A 22,217-nucleotide genomic window follows, 5' to 3' on the forward strand; every position below is an offset into this window, starting at 1 on the left:
CCGGTAACAGGCATGTCGCGTGTGTGCGATGGCGTACGCCTTGTACGAGTACTATTATTATTATTATTTTAATGTTTACCATCGTACGGTATGTACGGCTCATACAGATTCGGTATACATAATATGGCTCGATAGCACTCTATAATAATAACGGCTGCGAATGCATGGATACAAGGTATGCCGCAAACAGGTCCGGACCGGTTTGCGGCATATCTTATTGCTGTAAGTATTCGTCCACCACTGCAGTATATCTATGGAAAAGTTCCTCTAGTGGGAAAATTTATTAACTGGAGAAAGTTGAATTCTTTCAAAGAATCAAGCAACAACTGAGATGCAGTGTAAGTATTATCAATAATCTTACGCGGCTGTTTATCTCAAAACATTTTAATTTATTGGGAAGTCATCTGTTCTGAACATGAAGCGCGCTGCGTCAGCGTCAATCCGGATCCTATTCAAGTGCTCCGGACGTTTTGGCCTATGAATTTAACGCGTAACGCGTTCGGCCTATGTAGATTTAATTCATATATAGTTAAGAAAATTTAATAACATTGCTTCCATGTTCATTTCCAACTATCCAACTACATTTTTAATGGTTTTCGATTGTGTTGACTATCGAATCTGCCTTCCGTACTTCCATAATTTAAATTGCTTTCCGCACTTCCATAATTTAAACTTGCCTTCCATCACTTAATTTTGTCTAATATTTAATGATGGCAGATCTTATTTTCACTAATATGTTCCGGTGCAGGGTCGCGAAGTGCCCATGGCCAGATAAGGTTACCACTTACCAGACAGTTCCTCGAGTTTCAGGAGTTTGTTACGTTATAAGTACTAGATAATCGTTTTATAATTATGTTAGAAGTAGCAGATTAATATAAACTTGTTACGAAATGTGATTAGGCCGAATCCCCCGTGCTACACCATAGGCCGAATCCCCCATGTTCCATTGCAGGCCAAAACGTCCGGTGGAACAATAGGTTATTGTACGACAAATACAATGGTAGGCCGAAACCCCCTCTGAACCGGTAGGCCGAATCCCCCATGATACCTTTTCGCACGTTATCAGCAATTTCAAATAAATCTGGCACCAAATATGATTAACGCAGACATGTTCAGAACAGATGATCTTTCCAATAAATTAAAATGTTATGAGATAAACAGTCGCACTACAACTAAATTAATCTAAAACAACAAGATACTGGAAATAAACAAATATGTGCGAGTACTCGTACTCGCACTGGTACTCGCACTGGATGCTGTGCGTTTTAAACCTGGATTTAATTTTAAAATTTCGACCGTGATGCCAGTAGCGTTGCGAGCTGCAGAGCAGTCGGGTGTTCATCGCACCCTAATCGTGAAGGGTATGTTCACAGCACCCAAATGTCCTCGTATACTATAAAGAGATTCATTTTTGTTGACTTATCGCAAGTCAGACTTACCAAAAGCCATGTGGCAGTGAGTAACAACAAATGACGCGTAAAAAACTACCCAATAATGCGATAACATACCAACTGTTACTGCCGCGATAAGTGAATGACCGAACTTACACTAAGTCAGCCTGTTGATAAACAACCGAGTACATGCACTTTATGCATCTTTACATCGCACATGCAAAAAAAGAGCGCGCAAATGTTACTCTTAATGTCCAATTATTTTCAATACATCGCAACATCGGTAAAGCTAATTACTGCCGTCTTGAATGACTATCTAGTTAGCCTTAATATTGCTTAATTAATAATTATTGCCCGAAATTACCACTGATTAGTAATGAATGCCATCTCGAAGTCATTAAATTAATTGTAGCATATGCTTCTCTCTGCGTTCGTAATTATGTTAAATCTATAACTTGTTAATACCAAATTTGTTAATAACAGAATTATTAGCGTCGATAACACAGTATTAACAGCATTAACGTGCAATGCAGTGCAGTTGCACTGCAGACTGCACTCACCGTGTACTGTACACCGGTAACGTGTACCACGCACAGTGCATGGATAAGTCAACGATGCCCAACGCAAAATCTAGTCGAGACTAGATTTTCCGTTTGGCAATGTTGCCTTAAAGTGGGCATGTGTTGACTGTTGCAACAAACCAATGCACAACGCTTGCGTTATCTCTGAATGAGACATAGCAGCATGACGCACTGTCCGTTGGGCAGCATTATCATAAGTCAGTCACTGCTGAAGGTACCTTATGTCAGGCCCACAAGCCTGTACTTGTCTCGTATCTATAAGAGGGCAAAGTAAACGTGCTCCGCTGTTCCCCTGTACTGCTGCCGTCACCCGCCTGGAGTGTGACGTTATGGCTGAACATGGCGCTTACGTACTGCGCCAGATTTAACCATATGTATTGCCGTAACGTCACACTCCAGCCGGGTGACGGAAGCATTACACGGGAACGGTGGAACACGTCTACTTTTTCCCCCTACATACAGTACTCCGTAGACAGCTTGCAAAAACCCAAAGAGAATACCAAAGCCGATCAAAAGCGACAAAGCAAGATGTAATCAATGGCACTTCGGCAATCACCTAAAACTGACACTTTCGCTTATTTTTACTAGCTGTGCACATCCATTCATGATGGAGATATTACGCTACATATTGATCACTAAAAATTAATCTTGTTGATGCTATAAATTGCAATAATTTTCTAGCTTTGGCACACTGGTACAGAGAGCGAGCCCCGTACCCAGCTAGGTTGTTACACTTTAGCCGAAAATAATTTTTTTGTTTTTCGGCTGCACTTAGCAGAATCTCCCTGATGCAGTTTTGTAACTCATCTGTGCCCCGTGTTATTTTACGCCATTCTTTGAGTGCGGCAGCTGCGCTCCCCACTTTCCCGAAAAAAAAACCTTTTATAAAAAATTTTCCCAAAGAAAATTCCGCCGACGTTTTGACCGCAAGAATTCAGTCGGCGCTTTGACCATACTCCGCCAGCAGAAAAATCCGCCGGCGTTTTAACACAAAAAATTCTGTCTACGTTCTGACATGGCGTTTTTCTGCCGGCCGATTTTTTCTGTGGCCAAATGGCGGCAGAATTTCCTGCTCGTAAATTTTTTTACGAAAACGCAAAAATACCCGTACTCAGAATTGGTCCTTTCTAACGGGTATTCAAGCCGAGCGCATTTGCATATAAGCTTTTGTGCTATTTTGCTTAATATCTTTATGATATACATAATTTTGTAGATATAGTACATAACATTTTTAGTTTTGGAGCACTTAAGTAAATCATACAGTACAGTATAATTATGACATAAATACATAGTTCGATCCGTCGACCATATATCCTTGTCATACAACTGCGCGTATCGAATAAGCTTTAAAACGTTAACAGTGCTTTATTTTGCCGTTTGGAGCATAGTTAGACTTTTTATACGTGCATTTCCACGTCTGCGAGACTGGCCACTGGATCAAACTATACGGTGCCGTGTTCGTAGATGAAAACAACTGAAAAAAATAGATGAAAACTAACATGTAATATGTTATGACGATATGTATTTCGGCCGAACGCGGCTTGTGGAAATCATGAGCTACCGCTTTCTCGCGAAGAGTATAAGCACAGATAGTTGAAGTTCTATACTCATATCATGTATGTAATCAATTTCGTATGGGGTGTTTTCGTTCTTTTGAAAACTAGGGTACATATTTCCTTATTAGCTCTCCTGGGCCCCCGGCAACAGATAAGCCTCAGATCTTGAATAAACGGTCACCAATCACCATGATATCGAACAAACCTGCAACAATGTCTGCGATAGTAAAAAGGCTAGAAATACAGTAATTGTATACAGTTAATATTACAGTTCGTGGTATAGAGCTGCGGGCCGATGAAGATACTTACGGAAGTGTAGAATGTCCACTCTATATAATACATAGCGTGGCAGGTATAGGTACCTTGAGGCAGGCAATATTCTTTTATTATTTTTTATTACGATTTTATTTAAAATTTAAATCAGTTAAACAATCTTGCTGGCATTTAGACTACCGGAAATTCTACCGGCGTTTTGACCACACGAAAATTTGGTCGGCAGAAAATCCTGCCGGCGTTTTGACTTTGGTCATTTGGCCAAAACACGTCAGTTGCACTGACTGAACATAACAACCTGACCAAATTCCCAAGAATTTCATAACAATGTCATATGCAAAGCATAAATCTAGCGTAGTACTAGCAACTACATACTGAATCAACGCTTTTTCATGGGTTCTGTCCCCTTTCTTTCTTATTTATGCCGATTATCAGTTAGGTAATGCTCTTTTTTATTCAATAGGACAAAAAGCAGCGCTGTCATGAATGAAATGGCATAGGAAACGCTTCGCACCACAAAGCAAATCCAGAAGCGTTACTCAATAAACATGTTACATGCCGATCAGTAGTTACATCATATTTTATTTTCTAACGTTGCGTAAGCCCTCTGCCCAGCCTAAATATCAAACAACTACCATTGTAGCTAACAACATATTAAAAGTTACTTTGCAGGACTTAGATTTCGCTTTTACCATATTCGTACTTCGTAATACCTTATTACCATAGTGCGAGTTATTTCCTTTTGTATTGTTGGGAACAATCATGGACGTTATTGCAACCAGTTTTTCCATGGCATTTTTAGTTACTTTCGTCCATCCCATTACTGTATTACCGGATCATCCAAACTCTCTGCAGATTCGGAACGGTCATGAAGCGACACCTCATCACTATACGTGGATGGTCACCATCCAGGCAGAGTACTCGCCTAATGATTTTGAGCACGTGTCCGGTGGCACTTTGGTAAGCTAGTACGAGTAATATGTCAAACAAATTACCTAGAGTAGACTTTTTGCGTAATTGATCCACTAATTTGTAAATCTTTGACTCGGTTTAGAATTACACAGTCATAATAATTGTAAACTTACGTACAATCAATTAGTAATTTTTCGTAACAACGTGCTTTTTTGCGGTTTCTAAATTTTCGTCGCCTAACCTGACCTTCAGCATTGCTCTAGCTTAACGCACACCAGGTGCTTACTGCGGCACACGTGTGCCGGAAATTCAAATTCCTGAAAACGAAATCCAGGAGAATGCGGTGTGTGTTTGGTAAACACGACGTTTCGCAGCAGGAGGTTGGTCAAGTGGCCATTAGAGTCAAAGATGTTTCCTGTTTTCCACAAGTGCACTACAAAAAACACCTTCATGACATATGTATAATGGAGCTGGAGTCCGTACGTACTAAAATAATAATTAATTAATTAATTAATTAATTAATTTATTTATTTATTTATTTATTTATTTATTTATTTATTTATTTATTTATTTATTTATTTATTTATTTATTTATTTGTTTATTTATGTATTTATATTTATTTAATTATTATCTTTGTTCATTCATTTTAATACATTATTATAAAAAAATGATCTCTCTCCAGGGTGTGCCCTTTACGATGCAGATAACTCCGGCCATTCTGGCGGCACCAGGATCGTCTATGGCAGGCCCCTGTTTGCTGATTGGCTGGGGATCCGATGGCTACTTGAGGGTGAAACCGAGACTCCAGCAGATGACCGTAACGCCGCAAGAAATATCCCTGTGCCAGGAACTGGAGCCCAAGTTCTCGTTGAAGAATATTTGCAGCCAGGATGCCGCCAGTCCAGACCATGGAGACAGTGGCGGCCCCGTGATGTGTGATGTTAATGGCGAGTTGCGGGTATTTGGTGTACACTCTTATAAGTAAGTACCAGTAGGCGGGAAACAGCTAAGCCGCTTACAGATTGGGGTGAAAAGATAAATAGTTTTGCAACAGTCAGGTGTCATGTTGTAAGAGCAGATACCAGTAGAGCTGGTGATATAATTATGATGTTTATGTCTGGACGCTTTGAGCTACATACGGTGACTACAGAAAATGTAAAAGTTGGGCAGGTACCGGCACGAGCAACCGCCCTGACCAGTGTACAGTATATTGTGCTAGTGTTGGAATGTTTAATGCGTTTTATTATTTCTTTAATGTGATCAATATAAACGTTTGTAAAACATATGCCAATATTAATTTTTAGTGTTGGATTAAGGAACAACCAGGTGGTAGCTGCGCATGTCGACGTTAGAGAGTACGCTGAATTTATTGCTGATCCACTGAGAAATCCAAACTCTTGCTCAATCACCATGTGCACCGGATTCAACTGCCTTTATAACAGCTTTTAAGCAACCTTCCTGTTGCTGCAAAACTTACAGATTTTGAACCAAATATTAAAGCAACGCAATCACTTATTTTCTTATTTTCGTATTATAAAGTTCATGTAGTTTTGCACGCACTCATTCGTAGCTTTACTATGCAATATTGAAATTTGCCGTTTCAGCTATCAGAATACGTAATTTTATCTGTTGTCTGCGTGCGCTGCGAAAAAAGCTTAAAGAACGAATGCAACTCTGTACGTCGAAGAGTTCGTTACTGTACTGTACGTAAAGCAAACTGAAATGGCATAAACTCTGGAATATGATTGAGCGCTTAATTGCGTTGGTTGTTCCTCCTCGCGTTGTTAGCATTCGGATTCCTTCGGTGCTTTTCAGTATGTAGTATGTACTTTTAACTGGGTACGCTACAGGTGCCATTGCGCAACACTATCATGTATAAATTCGCTTCGTTTACTCCCTTGCAAATTATTCCACCATTGACTCTGTGCGCTACGTTTTTCCTGTTTTCTTCAAAACCGGAAAAAATTTCCAGGAGCTTTTTGCAGTACATATAACTCTGCAAACAAAACGGCTGAATAATATTATTGTCAACATACCCTAGTTTTTCGAGTCTATATCCGCGGAAATTAATAATTTCGAAGGCAATCTATAATTGCGTTATGCGGACTATAGAAGTGAAAGCACTAATAATTAAAATTATTTGCAGAAATTTAGATAGGAGTTTTAACCAAGTCGGTGTGGCTTAACGAGTCGCCGTAATCGAAGTTATAATACTTAGTAAAAAAGCATACTCGACTACGGCTAGCTGGAGCAGCAATGTAGCGATAGGAACGAAAAGTAGTGCCGGGAAAAGTCGTGCACAGGACGTATGGTAGTGCCAAAATGTAACGCACTGAATGCTGCTTATACCGTTTATGGCCTTATACAGTAATTGTCAATCTGAATTAATAATTTTTTACCCCTTTAGAAATTAGCTTTTATCGGTAAGCAATTAAGATTGAATTTTACGAGCACATTCATCAAATTATCATTATTTTAATTTTGCGACAACTTATTGATTCCTGTAGTACTTTGTGTTTAAAATTGTTTTCATAATCGAGCGATGTGCAATCCTTGCAACACATAAACATTTATTATATGACATACTCTCTAATTTACGTCTCTAATTTACACGGCCGGGACGTATATAACGTATACACAATCGACGTGTGCAATATATACGAGTGCTGGTAAATAGGTGACCACCTACACTTTCTTAATGAAGAACGTGCACGTACTACGTACCCTACGGTAGCGAAAGGGACGATCGAAGGCCGTCTTCCACGACATGATCGGCAACAGTCACGTGGCGGCCGAGAGCTACCGACAGGCGGCCGACGCCTGCCAACGCGTAGCGCCCTCTTTCCAGGACATCTTCGTCAACTAGCACAAGACCCCCATCCCCGTCCAGCCGCCCACCCAGCCCAGACCCGCCTGGGAAGCCCACTAGTCGACCATATGCAGCCAATCAATACCGTCGTGCTTCCTTTTTTGCTTAATAAAATATGTACTAGATGTCTGCTTTAGCGTACGTTATAGCCTATTGGAAATTATTTCCACTACCTTTAAGGTCACGGTATTTTATCAAGCTTTCCGTTCAGTACCGCCATCATAATGTCGGAGTTGTATATCACGCAGAAGGTGCCGCATTAAAATTTAGAATGCATGCCACATTACAATGTAAACGGATACGTGCACGCAGTTAATGAATCTTGTTATCCACTAATTGTTCCCGGCCCATATTAATGATACAGTATTATGATACTGTACACTCACGACCGTGTAATTGTATTTTAATACGTGAAAGGGTTAACATTCACAAATCACTTAATTAGAATGGCGGTACAAAACATTCACAAAGTTTTCTTTTTCTCGGCCGGTTGTACATGTATTATGCACGCGCTGAAAAACACGAACGGTTTATGAGCACTAGCAATACGTACGAGTATACGATCGAATTGCAATTGATCTTTATCATGATAAAGCAGCAAATATCGTAATTATGTAATAAAGCCAGGAAATTTAATTGTTGCAGGCGCTATAATGCGCGTTAGGCATATTTAATAACGTTGAAAGCTGTTTTGAATATAAAACATCATACTTTATAAAAAATCGTAACATATTTTAATTTGTTTACTACTTAAGACATTCTTAACGATATGGTACGTACCTAACATCTAATCGTATATTTGTAAGACTGTATGTACGTATCTGAAGCAATGACCTTTGCCCGCGGTCAAGTATTTCTACGTAACTTCTAAATACGGACGATAACTGCGAGTTTACTCTCAAATGCTTCCATACAAATTTTAGGCACAAAACGATAAGATAATTCAAACTGCACTTCCAAAATAAATAGCTAAGTTTTTGGGGAAACCGTAGTAAGCACTAAGCACTCCATGGCTTATCTTCGAACGAACAACAATAGCGTTATTACTGCATTTATTTCACTGCAGCTGATCACTGCATCGCATGATAATAAATCCCAAATTCATAACCACAGACGGAAAAGCGTCAGCATACTCCAGCAATTCGTCATGCAGCAATAATTACCAAGTAGCATCCGCAGCAAAAATAAGTAAATCATCATCCCGCTCCTGTTTTTCCACGGAGGATTAAAAGCGGAGGAAATGCGCAGATGCCGGTACGCAGTAAAATAAAAAGACCAGCATCGCGGATCCGCAAGACGCTGAGTAATCCGCTCCCGCCCATCTCTGACGCATCCGTTAATTATGCATCCGCCGCTGTAGTACTTTAATACTTGTGTATTTACCCATGCAGCGCGCGTCACGCTCCACTTGCTACAGTGAAAACCAGAGCACAAGCCCATTAAGCCCCTATTTATAGCCGATATCCTGCAAACACTCCAGTCTCCTCCACGACTCTCGACAAGCCGATTTATTTGGACACAATCCAAAGTACCTGACTCCGCAAAAACACAATAATCTCGCCTCGCTCAGCAACCGCAAAACCGGGGCGGTGTTTCACAGCGCAAGTGTACAACTTCCCTGTAGCTGCTCGTCCATCACATGCTGTGCAATTGCCCGTTTTCGACGCGTCAGTTATTGATCAATTTTTGGCGCTTGTCGCGTCTTAGAAATCCCTTCATCGTTTTTTTCCACCCTGTTTTTTTCTGTTGATCTGTTTCTGGAATTTTCTCCAGTGTTGGGTTGATATTTTCACCTGAGCGGTTGATACGCGACAGGTTCGGTGTGTTGTGGTTTTGGCGTTTTAGTGGCGTTGATCATAATGCGGAATTATTCCCGCCGCGGGCGATATTTACTACAGGCGTTTAATCGTCGCGGTTAACGTCGGTTTCTCTTCACGCTTGAGGAGAACAAAATGTTTCTGTGTAGTATGACGCGATAATGACCGTTTCTGTCAAGAAAACCTCGGTGACCAGGCGCTGGCCGCGCGGGGTGCATTGTCCCCCCTGACAAGACACCCCTCTCTGGGGGCGACGCTGTACGCGCCGGTGCAACACTTATCCCGGATTATTTTTCTGAATCTTATTCATCCTTCATCACTCTAATTTTCTGGATAAAAACTCTCCCATTGATCGTCAACACCGGTGCAAAAATCCTCGCCCCAAATTGGGGGACTGAATTTTCCTTTGATTTTTGTTGGAATTTTGCTGATTTATTTTCCATTTTATTCCCCACCGAATTTCTCGGGGTTTATTTTTTGTTATAATTTTTTTTCCGATGCCGGAATCACCGTTGGACGGGGCGGCGGCCCGCGCGCTCTTCAGTAACGGGGAGGTGCCGAATAAATCGACGTTATCGCTGGGGTACGGGACGGTGGAGAAGGATTACCAGCGGAAATTCCTGCAGGGTAATGGCGCGGTCGCCGGGGGCGGGGGCGGCGGCGACACGGACAAGGGGCAGTTGGAGCGCCTGCTGAAGAACAGCAACGTCAATCCGGCCAAGAAGTTCATTCGCGACGCTAATTGGGGCCCGAATCATATTATCCGCGCGCATCTGTGGATGCAGTTGGCTAAGCGGCTGACGTCGGACAGTGACTGGCAGCATTCGGTGCAGTTTTATCGGGATAATCTCCCCGATGCCTACCGTAAACAGGAAGGTGAGTCAGAGTGGAAATTTATTTTAAAATTTTCCTGTAAATTTTTTTGTGGATCTATCCACCTTTTTCCCATATTTAAAGTCGTAAGGTTTATTAAAAAAAAATGTATTTTAAAATTGTCATGTTTTAAAATGATTTGTCCAGTAATTTTGTGAAAATTGTAGCTATGACTGCTGTTTTCTTACGTAGAATGTTTAAATTTTTATTTATTTTTTTTCCACTTTTTTTAAAATTCTTTTTCGACTTTTCGAATTTTTTAAAGTTAATTTTTTTTTAAAAGTCGTGAAATAATTCGGAATTGTATCGTCGAATTTTGGATATGCTTTCGGTTTTTTAGAAATTGGTTTCCGACCATTTTAGAAGGATTTGTTTTTAAAGGGTATTTCTGAATTAATTTTCGAGGAATTGTTATTTTTATTTTTTTCTCGAATGTTTGAGGTATTTTTCGAATTTATTTTTTTAAAGAGACAGTGAGATTATTTAGAATTGTGTCGTCAGAATTTTTTGACCGTCTAGACGGTTCGGAAAATTGACATACGGCAACGAAGCGTGTAAAAAATTATTTAACTTAGAGTTTGCGGCGGCATCTCGGTGTTTGCACTGAAATTTCCGGTTTTCCGACTCACGCTAACACACTGACCAGTCGATTGAATTTCCGCTGTTGGGCGCGCGCAACCGCAGGTGAAAGTGTTGTTGGCGCGCGGAATTACGGTGTCAGTGTCATCATCGCCGATTTCATCCTACTTCGATAACACACATAAAGAGCCTTTTTACAGTGTCAGCGCGATAACGCGCGATGTGTGTCCACATCAATAAAAACAATCAGCGACCATCGTATTTACCGTTGACTGTCGAGTGTGTATGTGTGTAAATGTAAAATGTGCCACCTTGAACGCATCCGTGCAATCATGACACACTGTTACAAGGACAATTAAATTTTTATTTCCCCGCTGATACACTTGCCGATGGTTTATTTAGCGGGGTATGATCAATATTTACGCGCGTTAAAAACGGATTTTTCACGATTCATCGATCGTGAAATTTTTATGATTTTCTTTTCGAGTTTCCAATAGAAATTTGGGGGAATAAAAATATAAATATGCAGAACAAATTGAGGACAATAAAATTAAAAACGCCGTTTTCAGAAGAAATTTTTTTAAAATAAACAAATTAATTAAACCGTAACAATTCTGAATTCATGAATTTTTAAATGTCAATAAAGGCACGTCGAGATGTGCTTGCCTAGTTGCCAGTAGATTTTATGATTTTTGCAAGAATTAAAGATTGAACTGCGAAGTAAAATTGTAAAAAAAATAATATGTAAACATTTAAAATAAATCGACAAATCAAACAGTAAAAACTGATCGTAAAAAGTAACTGAATTTTTTTGCTATAATTTGTGTTCGAATAATTCTGTCGATCGACACTTATAAAAAATTTATTTTTACAAATTAGATTAAAGACTTACATTTTTTAAATTAAAAAAAAAATATGGATATAATTGGAAGACTGTTGCATTATTTCATTTAGTGCACTGAATTATTATTAAAATAGAAATTTATTTTTAATTTTTGTTTATTGAATAGATAATTGTAATAAAATGTGTGAGTGGTTGTGCAGGTAGTGGACAGCGCACCATTCCGCTGCCGGTGTTCTGCGACGCGGCCATGACCAACACGTACCACCTGAACGACGAAGGACGCTACCGCTGCCAGAAAGTGCTGACAATGATCGAGGTAAGTGCTCCCGCTGAATGCCAGCGGAGTCTGACCGCGTCGGCATTTTTTGCCGCTGACGCTGCGCCGTGGCGCACTTGACAATTCATTTACATTGCTAATCGTACCTAAACATTTGCCATTCACACCTCATTCACCGACTCCGCCATAAATCCACTGCTTTTTCTTGGAATTCCGTAAATAGTTCTTAAGTTTTTACTCTCAATATTTTTTGAAATCAAATTGCAGAAAATAGCTGGAATTAATAAATTTGTATTAGCGAATAAAAGTGCTGAAATATTTTGCTGTTAATTTTTAAAATAGCTAAAACTATTTAGAAATTTAATGCCAGTTTAAATAGGTTCATCAAATATTTTTCAGTCAATAAAAATAAAATACCGTCTTGCTGCAATTTATTTTTCAATAATCGAAAAAAAATATGCCTTAAACAATTATTATACAGAAATTATTTGGACAATAATCAATTAAAATGCTGGCTAGCGGGATTTATTTTCTTTAATGGGACACTTTTATTTGAACCAGAACAATTTATGTCATTTAATTTAATAATTGTTAAATATTCTTGTTGGAAATGACCTACATATTAAATACGGTAGAACGAGCAGCGAATTTTCTCTTGCATTCACCCGTAATGCACGCGTAATTGTTTGTGAATCTGCCAAACCGGATGAAAATGATGAACCGTTAAAATCCGCTCTTTTAATTCTCCTTTTTGCGCCTATTATTAATTTTCGTGCGGCTGGAAAAACGGCACAGAAAAATGATAGCCGGCAGAAAAAAGCCGCCAAAAATACACCTTTAATTGCTGGCCGTCCCATATTTTTCCCGTCAACAGGATGACAGAGCATTTCTCCTTTTCTAACCATTGTTGAGGGATAAGGTTTATGTCCTGGCCTTATTTGGCGTTTAAGACAGCCGGCGTTGAGTGCGTCAGGAGAGCGGTTTGGTTGAATTTCTTCACTTTGACATTCAGAGCACTGGTTAATCCGACTGCGAGCGGCCGGAAACGATGCTGGCGCCCGAAAAACACTGCGTTTATTTTGGGCGCCTATTGATTTACGCGTGCGCGCTCGTTGAATACATTGGGGTCGGTAACGATTGCTCTCCAGTGGCGCCCGGGCGCTCCGGGGGGAGACGTTGCAGATGTGTGGCTGACAAGTGTAAATAATCCCCGAGAAAAATGTGGGTGCGGAGAAGAGAGTGCGCGATTGAATGGGACGGGATGAAAACGGAATAATGCTTCCTTCGCGTGTTGCTCCGATTCCGCGGGATGTGTGCAAATAATAGCGTAGAAGGACAAAAGGCGCACCGGTTGAGGAATAACGGTTTCGGGAAGAAAAGTGGGTTATCTTGAGCTGTTCCACGCCACCTGAACGATTTTAGAAAATGCTTTTTGTAAATCGAAAAAATAAAATCGCGGGACGTCTGATAATTCCTTTGAATAGGTGGAAATGTTTTTAAATGGTGAATAAAAAAGAAATCGAATAATACAAATGTAAATTAATTTCAAATAAAAAGTAAATAAAAATATTAAATATATAGTGTGGGGAATGTGTGAGTTATATGTAATACATTGCTGTAATTAATAATTTAAGGATAAGGTCATTTAAAACCTAAAAAAAAATGCGGGGAAAAATTCGAATACATTAGAGCGATCGAAGATGACCGAATAATGCTTCTTCTGCGTGTTGCTCCGATTTCGCCGGTAATGTAAATAATATCGTAAAGGACAAAAATAGCACCGTTGGGGAATATCAGTTTCTGGGAAGAAAACGGGTTATTTTCACTTGTCCACGTCACCTGAACGATTTTGAAAACACGTCACCTGAACGATTTTGAAAAATATCCTTTTAAACATCGAAAATAAATCAACGAATTGTCAGCGCAAAAAAAGAAAACCGATTATCTTAAAATTCAAAATAAATTTCTGTGAATTTTTAATTTGTTTTTTAACTGGTCATTTTAATTTATGAAGCCAGCGATTTCTTGATTTCTTTTGCTTTTTTATTTACTGCTATCAAGATTTTATTGTTTTTTCCTTGCCACATTTGTTAGGTTTCTTCGGTTTCTAAGAAACCTGAGAATAATAACCTTCTAAATATTTCGAGATTCCTGAGCAAACGTAGTGCGATGGCGCAGTGCGGTGACAGATATCATTAGTATTTCTAAGCGGCGACTACTAAATGAGCGTAACAAATATTCATTAATCTATCCGTTTTTATTAATAATCATCGCATAGTTATGGTAATAAAGAAAGGAACACGCTATATTAATCACAACAGCAAAACTTCATTTAAACTATCCACTCCGTTAAACAAATATTTGATTTCCTCGAGACATGGTTTTTTATACGTTAAAGGTATTGTTGAACAGAATTTTGTATAGAATTATTAATTAATAGAATTATTAATGTGTTCTTATTAATATGTTGCTTAATAGAATTAATATTTAATTTGACAGGCTAACCAGCCGGCGATCACGTTCGCCCCGGTGCTGTACCCGGTGACGGCGCTTCTCCTGCACTTTATCGAGGACGAGGCGCAGGTGTTCGCCTGCGTGGACGCCCTGCTGCGGCCGCGCACTGTCCCGCGCCGCTTCACCGGCGAATCATTACACGCCAGCCGCTCCGCCTCCCACACCGTCGCCGAGCTGGTGCGCCGTCGCATGGTGAGTTTTCAGTAACCCGGGCGGTTGCCCTTCACGCAGCCACTCCAGAGTTGACCTTGCGCTTTTAATCTTTTGTAAACGGCTGTTGGTTTAACACTCTGGCTGGCTTTGGAGTAAAATGGAATTGGCACAATGTTAGTATTTTTTTGAATTGGTAATTTCAGGGTTTAACCTAAATTTTTTTGTGGTTACGAATTCGCTTAAAATTGAGATAAAATATAAAATGATTCAGATTGGATTTATTTACAAATTAGAATAAATATTTATGGAAGATCGTGACATTTTGTATTGGGAATTTTGCTGTAACAAGCAGTATCTATAACGTTAATTTATTTTTTATGCATTTATGGGGGAAATATTTTCATCAGTTTAATAAAAATTATTCCCGTTGGAAATTAATTTCCGTCATCAGTTTTGTCGACTTTTAACGATTAAAGTTAAAAAACTTTTTTTAATAAAATATTTTATTTGCGTATCAGATTAAATAGAATATTCTAAATTCTAAACATTTGTACCGGAAATGCGTGCCTGTTATTAAATCAGCGGTGGTTGTTTTTAATTTTTATTTTAATATTTTAATTAATTAATATGCTAACAATTTCGGTGATTGTTTTGATCACAACGATCACAGACAACTTGCTATGTTTTGTGACCGTAGAGGACGGTCACATTGAACGGGGATGTAATTAACGGAAATTTTATCGGCAGCATAAATCAACGATAAATCTATAAAAATATGGGTGTGTGCTTTGCAGAAAAAAGTGTACAATTTCATCCTGCATTCCATCGGATCCACACCCATCGATGATTTCTTCGATAACTGGCTCAGATGGATATTCGTCGATCTCCCCTTCGAAGTCGTGGTAAGCCGGTCTCTTGCAGCATTTTTTGAGCGAAATAAATTATTGTCTTTTTTAATTTTCTGTTTCTTTTTGATTTTATATTCTCTGAAAGTCTTTTCTTTAATGTAAATTATTTAATTCCTTTATTTCAGTAATATTTGCCTTTATTTTTAATTTTAAGTTCCTATTTATCTGTATTTATTTGTGCAATTAATTGGATTTATTTTGATTTTTGGAATTTTTCTGTAGATTTCGGTGATTGTTTACACAGCTAAATTTCTGCGTGCCTGTTCGATTTTCTGTTCGTTGATTTGTGTTGTGCTTCGTTGAGGAATGCGGCAGCCTTTAAGTGAAGCTGATTATTAATTCATGACGTGAGTACTTGACTGGCTAATGAGCACCGGCATCGTGGCATCACTGGCATGTAAAATGCGGTTAGAGATTCCGGCTGCCAAGATGTCAGTCACGTCGTTCGGCTTTAAGCTCTTGTCATGTTCCACATCACGCGCGTTTTTCCCTTTTTAATTAATCATTATCAGCAGACAAACCGCCATTTTTTTCCCCTTTAAATGATCTTGGCATTACTACAAAATCGTGCCGGAATTTCCACATTGAAAATCTTCTGGAAGTCGTGATAAATTAACTGATTGCTTTTTTTCTGGCAGATATTTTTGCTTGATTTATCTTGACAAATTTTTATTGAAATAAAATTTGTTACTTAATCAATATTACTAATCTAATAAACAATAAGCATTTATGTAATGCATTAATAATATTTTTGCTATACATAAATGATTTTTTCCTGAGATGATAATATTTTCTAAAATTAAATTAATTTTATTTATTAGTTTTGTTCATTTCTTTATATATAAACTGCATCGGCATCTCCTAAAATAATATTTTAATGCTTTTATTCCTGATAAAATATCTTTTGTAATTAATATTATAAAATTCTTCGGCTTCGTTTATAATGGCTTTTTTTTACAAGTTAGAAAAGCTTCAATAAAATCTGCAAAATAAAATTGAGTGCTATATAATAATTTTCGGAAAGATTTTACAGTTTTCGGAAATTTTCACTCTCGGTTGGGGAAATTCAGTTGACATTTATGCATCAGCGTTCGTTGTGTTGTTGATTCGTGGGAAAATTTGAAAACGCGATTTATCGGCAAATATTATACGAAATTCCATTGACGCCGCAGTACTATGCTATCGATGACGGATTTGTCACATGTCGGCGCGATATTCAGCGCTTTGCATTATAATAAAACGCTGGCGTCAGTAGAAAAACAGATACTTTTGCTTGGATTAAATCCATTATTTGGCCGAAATACAAAATGTAAATTGAGCGCAAATGTTTGGCTTATGTTTGCCAAAGCGGATGTGATGCTGTTCTCCATTGCACAAATGTTGCCATAAATTAAAGCGGACTGGTGCGGCAACATTGTGTTCCCGCGTGCCGCTTGGTTTAACGGCGTGTGTAATGTATTGATCCTAAACGCTTAATTGATCACGTTTTTTTATGTTTAATTAATTCAGCACGTCAAGTCTTCCTCGCGTTCAGTGACACAGCAGTGTCGAATTTTTTTTCAATAAGCATTCGCTTCAATATTGTGGCTGCCAAATTTAACAGAAAATGAAGAAAAAAATTCTTGTGAAAATTTGTATCAATAAAAGCATAGAAAATCTTTGGTAGCCAAAATGGCAAAATTAACAGAAAATTATCGGCAGATTATGTAAAAATGTTTAGAAAATAATCGCACGGAAGACAATTAAAATTTAGAAGGATGGAATAATGAGAAGAGTTTTTGAAAAAATATTACTCGAATCGCTAGCATTGCTGGTGGAACAGTATGCACAAACAGGAGTTGAATTATTTTTGTGACCAGATGCGTGTGTTTTCACAAGCCAGAATGTAGTTCAAGGGCTTTAAAGATTCGACTTCTGATGGGTTTGTCTGCTCTGGTCTTAAAAACTTTCGTGTCTAATAATAATTCGTTGCAATACTATTTTCTGGCCGCATCGTTTTTTTTCACTCTTACTTGATCTTGTTTTAATTTTATACATTTATTTATCGGTGATTTTTGTAAATTTTATTTTTGTAAATTTATTTATACATATGTGTGGCATAAATTATTAAAGAATTTATCTTCTGTAGATTCGGATCGTGGACTGTTACCTATACGAAGGCATGAAAGTGCTCTTCCGCAGCGCCTTGGCAATACTGAAAATATTCCACCGAAACTCGGGTAAATAATTGTCGGTTTTAATTTCATCCGGATTTTTTCTAACAGCTTGGAAATTTTTTTAGGCCAACCGGCATCGCTGCCGAATCTGTCGGCGTCTATCTCCCGTTACTGCCGCGAATGGCCGTCGCACAGCAGCAGCACGGAGCTGTTGAAAGTCGGCTTCGCCTTCTCGCGGCTGTCGCAGGAACAGATCCTGCTGATGATCCGCGACTACGAGCAGGTTATTAAATCTGCACCGGCCGCCGATCTCCTCAACCAGAACAGCGCCACCGACCTCCGTCCGCGGGGGCTGGAGCACCACCGGCGCAGTCTCAGCGTCCCGCTGCCTTTCGTCCCCGCCGAATTATTACAGCGCAGCCGTATCCTCAATCAAGACCAGGTAACGCGCTAAAAAATGTTGTTTTTCACTTTTTGAATAATAATTATATTGTATAAAGTTTTCCGGATTTTCTATCAGTTTTTAAAATACATTTTGCGGGAAATAGAAATTGGGATAGATTTTTTTGTATGTAAAATAAATTCGGTTAATCATTTTTAAATTAGGTGAGCTCAAGAACAGTTGATATTGTTGGTTTGATCTAATAAAATTGATAAAATAATATATGTCTCTAAGGACAATTTTTTGTGGTCATTTTTTAATATGATTTTGTCAGTAATTTTCTGAATAATACTGGTAAAAAGAACACGTTTATAATAATAATTTTCTGAATTCATATTTTGCGTCTTATTATGTTTGTCATAGATTATTATGTACTCAGAACTGTTCTTATTTAAGTTTTATGTCTTTGTAGCCACTGTACTGCGATTTACTGTGTAGAATACCGATAATAAGTTTTCTTCATGAAGTTGTTTTTTGATTATTTTTCACAATGATTTGCAAAGATGCACGCATGCTGGATAACAAATAAACCGGGAAATTCTTCGATTATTATTACTGCCTGTTTTGCAGTTATTTTTGAATTTTTTCTTCACATACTCGCTAAAGTTTGCGGTGAGTTTTAGCGGGTATTCTGAACGGTAAAAAATTGTAAAATGTATTAAGGTATTGAATGCGGGTATTGACATGCGGCATGCCTATGATTTGCAGCTGTACTGTCTGTGGCAGTGGTTGCCGTTGCGGCACCGCATCTGCCAGCCGACACTGCTGTACACGTCGGAGGAACACGGCGTCAGTCTGGTGACCTTTTTCCAGCAATGCGGGAATAACGAGCCGACCCTCCTCATCGTTAAGACCAAAACCGGCGACGTCTTCGGGGCCTTCTGCAGTCACAGCTGGGAGAACCGCCACCTGGGGGTCAGTCTGCTATCTGCAGCAGCAGTTTGTTTCCTTCCGAAAATTTATAATTAAAAATTATGGATAGATATAATCAGCAAACGAGCATAATAAATATTATAATTATGTTACTTGTAAAATTCATAATTATGCGCACATGAAGCTTGTTGATTGCAGTTGGTAATTGCAGTGTAAAATGGTTAAATATAAATGACACAGACTAGAACACACACTGCAATATCGTAGTGCATTGGCTAAAATCTTGCGGGTGTCATTTCGTTTTGATATCGTTTAATAAGATAAGAATTTTCATGCTTTGAGTGAAAACCGTGTATTTTTTCAGGGTAAAAATCTGAGTTATTTTGGAACGGGTGAATCATTTTTATTCGCGCTATTCCCCGAGCAGAAGATTTACCAGTGGGTGGGGCTCGGAAAGGAGGTGACGCCCAGTCCGAGTAGCTGCCTGTTCATGGCGGCCGATTCGAATTGTCTGATTATCGGCGGCGGCGGCGGATTCGGCATCCGCTTCGACTCCACGTTGGCCATGGGCCGCACCGAGACCTGCACCACCTTCGCCAGTCCGCCGCTGTCCGATGCGCCGTCGGGCGATTTCCAGTGCACCGTCGTCGAGGTCTTCGGATTCGCCAATTAATTCCCCGAATTTATCCTGAATTTAATCCGAAAAATCACAGAAGTTATCCAAGTAATTTCTGAATTTATCAGGATTTATTCGGAAAATTGGCCAATAATTGGCGAATTTATCAGGAATTGTCTGGCAAATATCGGAAGAAATTGTTCAGTAACTTTGGGATTGATCGGGCTCGCGGGAAAATTTACAGAAATCATCCAAATAATTTCGGATTTTGTTTTTCAAAAAAAAAATCCGGAATAATCCAGCATATATTCTGCATCAGAATTACGACTGCGGAGAAACTGAAAGAAATTTCGAAGCTTTGAAATTGTTCTTTATTTTGAATGTCTGGAGATCTCTCTTCATTTGTGGCAGACAGCTTTCCCGGAATTTATGATTATTTTTGGGTGGAAAAATCGCTACGAAATGTTGGAAAAATTCCGGGAAAACATATGATTACTATTTTTCTCTTGGATTTGGGAGAAATTGGAGAAGTCGACATGTGATTCGTCTGTGCAGATTTTTGATTAATCTACCGTTGAAACCAAAGCCGTTTCCCTCATTTATGCACACACAATTCAAGACAGTTCCTATTTCACAAAAATGCGATTGATGAATTTGACGCTGCGCTTTCGTGTTGCCGTTGGTGGATTGTCGTTGGCCCGATTTTGCTTCTTGTGTGCGTTCACTAACATTCCACGGTGGTTGTTGAATTTTGTTTTGTACATAAACCATAGTCAAAGTGTGTCGCCACAATAACGGTTGAAATGTGATGATTTAATTACTTTGTCTATTCGTGCGCTCCGCATTGGCCGCTTACAGGATCCCGCCGGTTCCTGTTGTACCGTTTCTCTTCGTTTGTGCCAATGTTTTCCTAATGGTTTCTAGTCATTTTGTGCGATACGTTATGGTGCCCATGTAATAAGCGGACTGCGATGTGGAATAAACAACTCTCTTATGAAGAATACATTTTTTTAAAATGTGCAATAAATTATGCCGATACTTCAAAAGATATAAGATGTACGAACAGCTCTTATTGAAACGATATAATGATAATAATAACGGAAAATAAAAATGTCGATCACGCTTACCAATAAAGACTAAGTAAAACTTCCAGCGGGTTGTTGCCGTTAAACTATAAAAAACCTTTGTCACGAACCATCAAACGAATACGTACTGTACACATTCTCCGCTGTGTATTTCATCGGCACACAAGTGAAGAAACGCTTGCATGCGCCTTTCAGCTGTTTGCTATTAAGTACATTTTGCCAAAATCTATCATCCGGATTGACCGGGTCCATCACAATACGCTTTCATAATGATATTATAACATTGTACATGTATTGTACATCAGCGGCGTCAATAGCAAACACAGGCACCGATGCGGCTGTACCATGCACGATATCAGACACTATAATACGAGTAAAAATGAGGTTACCGGTAAGCGCAGAAGGACTGAGGTTTGGCTCAGTTGTTGTAGTGTTCTGTCGTAATTTCGTTGATTGTCGTTAGATTTACTCCGTTAAACTCCTGGGCGTTCCACGTGTTGCCCATACGATTAGGGACATATTCAGATTCGTACCGCGATACGTTCGACAACCGAGTGGGAATTGGCCATGTCCCAGCTTTAGACACCTTTGCGGTCATTCCATCGGTACACGCTGATACGGTACGTGCCGGGCAGTTGCTTCTTGATGAGGGTACTGTCGGCCCACGCTGAAGCGTAGTCGTTATGAATCAGATTATCAGCACTCAGTCTCGCTCCCTAACATTCCACACGAGTACGCTGTTGGCTATATTGCAGTGGTCCTTCGACCACCAGCACCATAAGGGAATATCTGATATTGAAGAGAAATATACGAATGGCATCGTAAGACACGTCCGGCATCAGTGACTGGGCGGTGCCTAAACCGTCTCCACTGAAAACGACCACTGGGAAAGATTTCGGTATGTATCCTACCGCGCTGACAGTTGCCGTATCCTGCGGGTAGACTTTGCACCCACATACCATATTGAACCGATGTCGTTGTCGCGAGAATAGGCCCGGAAACATTGTTCAGGCCGTTACGAATGTTAATATTTACCGAGATGGCATGCACACCATGCAGATGGCCGTCACAGCCATCAGGTGTCATATATCGGAGCTGGCCAAAGCCAGTCCCGTTTCCGGCCAAGGTTTCGTTGATCCACAACAAGGGGTCCATTGACACCTTGGCGTCCAGGCTGAGATCGCGATGGAGGTCTTGTAGACGAATCGGAAAGAAGCCAGGCATCTCGAATGTTATGGTGTAGGTGCTCGTCACTGGTAAGGACAACGTCAGTTCACCGATAGCATTTGTTGTTGCAGTTTGACTGTCGAACAGCAGATCGTTTGCATCTCTCAGAGTGGCATACACCGTTGAACCGTTCCGTTATTGATTGACTCAAAAGTCTTTGCATTCCTGGAGTGCCAAACGGCTGTTACTCTTCGCTCTGCAAACAGCCAGTTGGTTTATGCTCAAGAACCAACCCGGAACGTCACAGCATTGTGTCATAGCACCAGTATG

The 22,217-nt window shown here is 39.4% G+C and overlaps 2 protein-coding genes across 2 annotated transcripts; both read left to right on the top strand.

Annotated features, from left to right (window-relative positions):
• Window positions 1-4,471: 4,471 nt before the first annotated feature.
• Window positions 4,472-6,391, top strand: LOC129586097 (granzyme G-like). The gene is made up of 4 exons (XM_055479105.1): window positions 4,472-4,761; window positions 4,977-5,192; window positions 5,397-5,695; window positions 6,019-6,391. The coding sequence occupies exons 1-4, from the start codon at window positions 4,564-4,566 to the stop codon at window positions 6,161-6,163; spliced, it is 858 nt and encodes a 285-aa protein (XP_055335080.1). The 5' UTR covers window positions 4,472-4,563; the 3' UTR covers window positions 6,164-6,391.
• A 2,256-nt stretch (window positions 6,392-8,647) lies between these two features.
• On the top strand, window positions 8,648-20,627 carry LOC129586091 (GTPase-activating protein skywalker-like). Its single transcript, XM_055479098.1, has 8 exons — window positions 8,648-10,276; window positions 11,897-12,012; window positions 14,473-14,679; window positions 15,435-15,542; window positions 17,677-17,767; window positions 17,830-18,146; window positions 18,855-19,061; window positions 19,384-20,627. The coding sequence occupies exons 1-8, from the start codon at window positions 9,898-9,900 to the stop codon at window positions 19,690-19,692; spliced, it is 1,734 nt and encodes a 577-aa protein (XP_055335073.1). The 5' UTR covers window positions 8,648-9,897; the 3' UTR covers window positions 19,693-20,627.
• The last annotated feature ends 1,590 nt before the right edge of the window (window positions 20,628-22,217 follow it).

Source organism: Paramacrobiotus metropolitanus, unplaced genomic scaffold (genome assembly GCF_019649055.1).
Source record: "Paramacrobiotus metropolitanus isolate TYO unplaced genomic scaffold, Prichtersi_v1.0 Parri_scaffold0000019, whole genome shotgun sequence".
Classification (NCBI taxonomy): domain Eukaryota; kingdom Metazoa; phylum Tardigrada; class Eutardigrada; order Parachela; family Macrobiotidae; genus Paramacrobiotus; species Paramacrobiotus metropolitanus.

Coding starts and splice junctions, on each gene's coding strand:
- LOC129586097 (XM_055479105.1), top strand. CDS start 4,564: ATGGACGTTATTGCAACCAGTTTTTCCATGGCATTTTTAGTTACTTTC. Junction 5,193..5,396: donor GTATAATGGAGCTGGAGTCC/GTACGTACTAAA, acceptor ATCTCTCTCCAG/GGTGTGCCCTTTACGATGCA. Junction 5,696..6,018: donor TTTGGTGTACACTCTTATAA/GTAAGTACCAGT, acceptor ATTAATTTTTAG/TGTTGGATTAAGGAACAACC.
- LOC129586091 (XM_055479098.1), top strand. CDS start 9,898: ATGCCGGAATCACCGTTGGACGGGGCGGCGGCCCGCGCGCTCTTCAGT. Junction 17,768..17,829: donor AATATTCCACCGAAACTCGG/GTAAATAATTGT, acceptor AAATTTTTTTAG/GCCAACCGGCATCGCTGCCG. Junction 18,147..18,854: donor GTATCCTCAATCAAGACCAG/GTAACGCGCTAA, acceptor TATGATTTGCAG/CTGTACTGTCTGTGGCAGTG.